Genomic DNA, 8,304 nt, shown 5'->3' on the forward strand with positions numbered 1-8,304 from the left:
TTCATTGAATCTTCCTGCTTCCCATACTTGCTTTGAATCTGGAACTGTAGCCCACCTGGGAACTTCTTGTGCTAGACTCAAATTCCAGAGCTCTAGCCAGTGCCTGTTCCACTTGAACTTTAAGCTCTGCACTGCCCAGAGTGACAATAAACTGCTCTTTCAGAAGATGAGCTGAGAGGTCATGTTGCCGTAGAGTATACATAGGGCCTTAGAGTTAACCTAGCAAAAACCGAAGTTTTAGTAAGTAGGAAAGCAGACAAATCACAAATCCCTTCAGGTAGATGGCCCTGATCAATCTATAGAAAAGGTGTGGGTAGTAACTCTGTAAGAAGCACCCAGTATAAGCTTTGGACACACAAAAGGTGCAGCAATATCAGAGGAAGGTTAACAGGGAAGATAGCTTTTGTGTGTGGTAGATGCACAGGTACAATAAACACCGAAAATGTACAGAAAATAGGCCATCAACTACCATGGGAGTAAGCTAGAGGTGGTAGATAGCTTCTGTTACCTAGGTGATCATGTTAGTAGCAGAGATGGATGTCCTGAGAACATAGTTATCAGAATAAGATTAGGCTGGGCTAAGTTTAAATAGCTCCTCCTCTGCTGGCTACAAAGGGCCTCTCTCTCAGAATGAAAGGCTGATTGTGTGATGCCTGTGTGTGAACAGCTGTGCTACATAACAGTGAAACATGGGCTGTGACAGCCAAGGACATGCGTAGGCTTGAAAGAAATGAAACCAGTATGTTTCAGTGGATGTACAATGTCAGTGTGCATTTTCAACAGAGTGTAAGCATCTTGAGAGAAAAGTTAGGCGTAAGAGATATCAGATGTGGTGTGCAAGAGAGATGAATGCGCTGATATAGTCATGTGATGTATCACATGACTATATCAGAAGGACAGTTGTGTAAAGAAGTGTTGGTCCCTAACTGTGGAGGGAACCTGTGGTAGAAGTAGACACAAGATGTAGGATGAGGTGGTGAAGCATGATCTCTGAACTTTGGGCCTCACAAAGGCAATGACTAGTGACTGACACCTTTGGCGATATGCTGTGCTTGAGAAGACCCATCAAGCCAAGTGAAATCACAGTCATGGCTGATGCTGGTGTCAAGTAACTGGCACCCATGTAGGTGGTATGTAAAATGCACCTTTCAAGTGTTGAGCCTCATGGAGGCAAGGTGGTTGAGCTACTTTCAAATGTTGAGTCTCATAGAGGCAATGACCAAGGCCCTTGGCATTATGTTGTGCTTGAGAAGACCGATCAAGCCAAGTAAAAGCCGCATTTGTGGCAGATACTGGTGTCATGCAAATGGCACCCATGCCAGTGACATGTAAAAGCACCCATTACACTCTCGGAGTGGTTGGCATTAGGAAGGGCATCCAGCCATAGAAACCATGCCAAAACAGACTGGAGTCTGGTGCAGCCTTCCAGCTTGCCAGCCCTGGTCAAACCATCCCACCCATGCCAGTATGGACAATAGATGTTAAATGATGATGGTGATATATGGTCTCATTTTATTGACAAGGGAGAAGACTCTCCCAACTGTGAGCGAGATGCATTAGATTAGCATATTTTTGTATAGGAAATTAATACTCATCAGTAATGCTCACTCTACCACATACATACATTTATACATGTACATGCGTGTGCACATGCACACACACATATAGTAAAGTGAAAGCCCATTCACTCATGATTGCTAGATTGTGGGTTCAATTTCTTGACTGGGTGTCATTGTATTCTTGAGCAAAACACTCCATTTCACATAGCTCCATTCTCCATTTCAATCAGGGGGAATGTTGGCCTGCTTGCCTAGCCAGTGGGGTGATGTCATTCGAAAATTAAATCAATGCAAAAGTGCATTGTGACCAGCAATGTATAACAACATGTGAAAGCCTGGTCAATCATGATATATAGTATAATGTAAGGTGTGTATAGATGTGCATATATATATATTATTCATGGGTATGCATTTTTTATTAACTTTATTATAATGTATTTCTGTTTTTAAAAACCATAAGAAGTGTATATATAAAGAAAATATATGTATTATTTTCTTTATTATATTGTATAGTAAGAACATATATAAGAAGTATATATCAGTACATATATAAACAGATATATGAGTGTAAAAAAATATACTCTAATGTTGAATAGATTTTGAACTCAACATATACTAATAGTGTTTGAAATGTGAAAGAATAAGATTCAGTCTGCACAAACTGAAACTAAGATTATTAGCATAAAACCATAAGAAATGTCTAGCAGCTTAAGAGAGGTATTTTTAATCAAGAATGAGAACGAGATTAGACATCTCTATACTGTGTAAAGCTTGAATAAATGTATAATGTTGTAAGAATTTTGACACTATTACCATTTTACATCTGTTTTTCCATGCTTGCATTGGCTTGGGCATTTCTCTCAAACCAATCATTTACACTTAGTTTTTTTTAGCAGCCATTAAACTACATAGTTGGGTACCTTGTTAGAATTCTTCTGTATGTCATCAATGTAAATAGTGTTGCTTACTCTTAAGAATTTCTTTTGTATTGGCTCACTAGGAAGAGGCCGTTTGTGGTGTGCCTTCTTGACACAAGCCCAAAGTGTCTCATCTAAGTAATTGTTTTTGATAATTAGTTATGTTATAACGTTTTCTGATACTTTCATAATTTAGTCCATCAGTTTGAAGCCACAGCTCTTGCCTCTTATTAAAATATCTTTTGTATGATTATAGCAGTTTAATTAATGATGCTGTAATGCCAGTCATTGGGAATGATCCATTGTTGTTGCAAGTGACTGTAGGTCATATTTCAGCAGATATTTTCAGAATCTCATCAATTATACTGTTAGTCAAACTACTTTCCCTGCCTTCAAATCCTTAATGTTCAGTTTTTACTGTAAACCTGTCAATTTCAACAGTTTGTCTTCCTTTGGAATTTACATAGAGTAGTTCTCTTGCAGACTCACTGAAAAATCAAGAGTGCTTATTTACATGACCTAACTTAAACTAAAGGTTGTGGACTGTTCAAATGGCTTGTTGAAAGTAGGAAATGAATCGTTACATTATTGATAAGTACAACAGATAGGAGGAGGGTTATTTAAGAGAATTGTTATATCAGCTCTCTTTGGTTGTGAAACAGGCTGCTAAAGTAAAGGGTCTGGTACTGGATGGAATTTATTTCCATATGATCCATTGAATGTGTAATGTAAAGTATGAATACAAGTCTGTTAGGGAAGAGGGAGAATATCAAAGACTTTTGAATGAAGTGAGCAATGGGGACAACTAATTTGAGTGTGTGATATATGTTACATGTAAATGACAATGTTAAAAGTTCAAAAGTATAGTAGTAACCAAGGAGTAAATAGATGTAAATTAAACTGTAAGCTACACAGGTGTGATGTCACAAGATTGATACATGTTAAAACAAAATTGCTAATAAATGTTGAGCTATTAATCTTTTTTTATTTTTTTTATTTTAGGTATTTAGATTTTCTTCATGAGAAACCTGAATACCCTTGTTTACTTGATGCAAAAGAGCAAGTAATTTCTTTCCCACCCATCACTAACAGTGATGTAACAAAGGTCAGAATCATTAAATTTATCATTAATTTGCCTATCATTATTATAGAGATTTTTGACCAGAGGTGGGCACTGTTAATTGAAAAGTTAATTTCGTTAATCCATTAACCAAAAAGTTAACTTTGTTAATCCATTAACCAAAAAGTTAACTTCGTTAATCCTTTGAAAATGTAACAGAAGTTAATGTTAATCCATTACCATTAACTTTTACTGAAAAAAGGCATAACTACAGTTTAATACCCCACCAACTTTGTTGACCCACAACTTCCAGAAAAATGTATATTTTTTAACAAAACTTTCACCAAATAACTGCTTATATCATGTAGATTGAGTATAGGTAAAGATTTTTTGGAAACATTTCCCAAGGGGTTGGGGAGAGGAGTTTCAGAAAATTCACAGGACCCAACATTTTCCCCTTCATAACTTTCTGGAAAATAGGCATTTTTAATGAAATTTTATACAAATTCCTTTCAAACGTTGTAGATTATGATTACAAAAAAATTTCTAGGCAAAATTTTTGGAAGGGTGTGGGGCTGGAGAACAGTTTTGGATCAAACAGCCCACATAAGTTGCAATTTCCCTGTTTTGATGGGAGGCATCTTTGCATGAAAAAAAAAGAAAAAAAATTTCGTAAATTTCATTATTTTGCATGCTTTCATGCGTAAATGGTTCTTTTTTTCCAGAAAAGGAAAGATTTGGCTGCTATTTCTAGCATGCCCTTTTACCACATAACAGCAATTTACATTCACACCGAAATATTTACCAACTTTTTTCCTTCCAATTATTTTTTCCCCTTTATGGAAGTAAATATTTTCTCTGTTGACATCCACCTCAGTTAATTTTGCTTTTCTCCCAGTTCTGTGCTTTCTGGAAGAAACACCCTCACATTATCCCAAAGCTACAAGAATTCGCAAATGTGACTTGTTTATTTTTTTTAAAAATTTCATAGAGGAATTAGATACAACAGGTTTTGGCTGGTTTAAACATTAAAGGGTTAAAAGTGCCAAAACTATAAAATCAGTATTTTTGGCCTTTTTGAGGGCTTTAGAACACCAAAACTATAAGGCTTTTTTTTTCTTCTTCTTCTTCTTTATAGTTAAAAAATGCTGATTTTATAGTTTTAGATGTTAAAAGGCCTAAAAAAAGGGCTGATTTCATAGTTTTGGGCCTTTTTAGGTTTTTAAAAGCTTTTGAGCCAGAAAAGGGTAAAAACTCAAATGAAACACAATATTAGTATTAAACTAAAAGATGGAAAACATGATACATACCTAATTTAATTTTTATTCTTCTCCATTTTGTTGATGAGATTCATGTTGCCCTTCATGAAAATTAACATACTAAAATTTTCATCAGTCAAGGACAATCTCTTGCCACTCAAGCTGTCCTTGCCCATGGAAAATAAATGGCTTTGTTGAACTTGATGAACAAGTCCACCAACACTTGCTCACTCTAGAAGAATGAATGATACATTCAGTATTAAATATACTAAGACAATCTGAAAACAATAGAAACTTTTAAATGTTTACCGGTTTTTATGAAAGTTTTGGGTTAATGGAAGTTAATTAGTCCGATAATGATTTTCAAAGTGAAATTGTTAACAAAAATGTTAACTTTGTTAATTAATGATTAATGGATTTATGCCCAGCTCTGTTTTTGACTATATATTAACGAAGTTGCAGCACCAGTTTGTATTAAGTTTTATCATTTATATGGCTGAATGTTCTTAATGTTTTTAATTGTAGAAATTAATATTTTTAATTGTGGAAAATAAGGAGATATGAAAGGATAACAATATCTAGAAAACATTTACAAACTATCTATTATAAAATATATTTCTATCAATGCTGAGTTATGAGCAAAGAAAAGAATATATACTTTTCAAGCTCATTTCATCAAAATATGTCACTATAATTCTACAGTTGATTCTATTTTAGTAGGGAAACATTATCCATTGTTGATAATCACCTAAATTCAGCCATTTTCTTGTATTCTTAGAAATACCCAAAAGACTGCATATTTAAAATACTTAAATTATTATTTTTGTCTTTAAGATTTCTCCCGAAACTAGTGAAATACTTGTTGAAGTGACAAGCTCCCGAAGTTTACCAATTTGCAAAAGTGTAATGAATACCTTGTTGATGGAAATTCTCAATTTAGGAGTTGGAGATCTGCTGGAAGGTGACCATAGTTCTGGTGACAAAGAACCGAATTACAAGCTAATTGTTCAGCAAGTACGTGTCCTGAATGAGGATAGTTCTCTGTATGCTGTCTACCCATCTCAGGTAGACATCCAAGAAGACAGCATACAGGTGATACGAGAATAAAAGTGAGAATCTGGTTGTTAACTTCAGCAAATATTTTTGTTAACTTGGATATTACAATGAGTAATAAGTTAGGTGCTTTGTGTGTGTGTGTATAAGTAAACATACACATGTGTAAAAGTAAATACACACTAACAGAATTGAATTATTTTATTCCTATTGACAGTTTTAGTGTTCAGATATCCAACAAGATGTTATTCAGATTTCAGCTAAACTGTAATGTCACTTTGACTATAGGAAAGAAACTATCCATTTGTAGATCTTAAAAACAAGGAAGCCATTCCACAAAGCTCTCTAATTCATACTGTTATGTTACAAGATGTATGTGGTAAATAAATGAAAATGTATATCTTGTAGACAAGATATACATGTAATTTTATAATTTTATTTTTCACTTATATATATCATTATCTCATTGTAGTTATTGTCATTACTTCCCCACATTTAAAAATAATAATCAAAATATGTATCCACTAGTTAGGTTTCAAATAGAATTGGAAACATGACATATTTTGCTTCAATAAAAACAATAGCTTTCACATTCTGGCAATTAACAGATATCATTTGGAAATTTTCTGAATTAAGTGTACTATTTCCCACATATGCCATATATCATCAAGCATTCGAATTTGGTTGTTTTCACTTTGGTTTATAAAAATGCTATCTGCTATTTAGGTTGTCTTTGGGCCTTGGTTTAGGAAAGCTGACTATTTTGAGCTTATTGAAATTGTATCATCATCTGACTGGTGTCTCATTGCATGTTGTTTGAAGCATTTCTTCTATTTTGTATTTATATAATTTTCAAGTATAAGATAATACCTTAAAGATAATACTATCTTCTCACTGAAGTTGTATTGTCATCCATCTTAAAATTTATCTGAATTAAATTTATATTGGTCAACATATACATTTTCTTTTCTAATGATAGAATGGAGAATCCCTATTATATATTCAAGAAGATACATTTGTTTAAATCTCTAATATACCATTATATTTGTATCTAAATAGAAGTAGCTGTTCTCCAAAACATAAAATTAATCGTTACAGCACAAACAAGGAAAAAATTAAAATTAATGCTTTTATGCAAGAATTAAGTTTACACTTTAAATATTACTCGAACTATAACTTGGTTACATTAATCTATCGTGAGCTTATTGAAGAATAGAAGTCCCACACAATTCATAGTGATAGGAATGCACAGACATGGAAAAATAGATGTAAAATAGTAAATATGTGAATGAACTTGGAATTGTACTGTTTGTTTACTTTACTAAGTTTTATTCTTATTTTAAATATTAGTTTGTCTTTTTACAACAATTCCTTATGATGTTGTAGTCTTATTCATCAGAAGTATTACAACATTGTCAAGCTTTTAAGATTAACTCGTGGTATTTTACTAATTATAAAGAAGATTAAGATAGTACTTGTTAAAATATGACTATAGGTACTGTCATTGACAAGAAAATTGTTTGGATTTATGTTTATCATATTCCTGATTAGAACATTTATTAATTCCATTCCTAATTCCAGTTCATGATTTTGAGAATAAAAACTTTTTTTAAGTAAAATTATGAAAATATTGCATATAAAAGGTAAACTATTTGCTTGAAAGTTCTTGAAATCTGATTATTTAATCTTACTGTATTTCTGAACATTTACTCAAGTTGTCAATCATCTCTAATCTTCAGTACAGCAAATGTATTATGATGTAATTTCATAAATATTAAAGTTTACATGATAGTTAATGTGTTTGACTTGTCTTTCAAACTTCCAAGAAACATTGAAAATCTTTACAAATCCTTTTTTAAAATTTGTCTTTGAATGTTTCTTTTTTTTTTTTTTTTTTAAGTATTTTCTTTAATCCTTTTGTTACCATATTTCTATTGATACACACTACATTTGTTTCAGTTAATTTTGAAAATAATGAAGAATTTAGTTAATTGACTTTGTCATCATTAAGCTGATGTTGGAACAGATTTTCATGAAATTTTGATGGCGAATTTTTATTTAGATCACTTTAAAGGAGTTTATTTCATAGAAACAGACAATTTCAGGTGGGTTGGTATCAAAAGGATTAGACTTGTTGAAGCCGTATTTTATGGCTAGATGTTCTTCATGTTGCTAATTCTTATTTCCAAATAAGACACTTATTCCTGTATTCTTTTGCTTGACAATCTGCTCAACAGCTGCAAATTTTTACTACAGACACAGTGACATCAGAACTTGAACGCGGACATTGCTTTACACAAAGTATGGAAATAATGTCAGGATATAAATGCACACACATGTACACACACACACACATACAGCTGTTGTGTAATTTCTATCTACCAATTCCACTATATTGTTCCATAGGGATTTTCTTTCATGCCCCATATGTTCCCATACTTAGCCATGATTCTCTC

General features: G+C 32.9%; 1 protein-coding gene across 2 annotated transcripts in view; it reads left to right on the forward strand.

The window, feature by feature from the left end:
- The window catches only part of LOC106880763 (uncharacterized), a 39,875-nt gene extending 32,236 nt beyond the window's left edge, over positions 1-7,639 (forward strand). The window contains exons 2-3 of one of the 2 annotated variants that reach the window (XM_089364983.1): positions 3,270-3,581; positions 5,630-7,639. In XM_089364983.1, the coding sequence (XP_089221109.1) occupies positions 3,270-3,290 (21 nt within the window). In that variant the 3' untranslated portion in view covers positions 3,291-3,581; positions 5,630-7,639. The remainder of the gene's footprint in view (positions 1-3,269; positions 3,582-5,629) is intronic. The other variant, XM_089364982.1, reaches the window with a different exon arrangement.
- The last annotated feature ends 665 nt before the right edge of the window (positions 7,640-8,304 follow it).

Source organism: Octopus bimaculoides, chromosome Z (assembly GCF_046866305.1).
Source record: "Octopus bimaculoides isolate indiv1 chromosome Z, ASM4686630v1, whole genome shotgun sequence".
In the NCBI taxonomy this organism is placed as follows: Eukaryota; Metazoa; Mollusca; class Cephalopoda; order Octopoda; family Octopodidae; genus Octopus; species Octopus bimaculoides.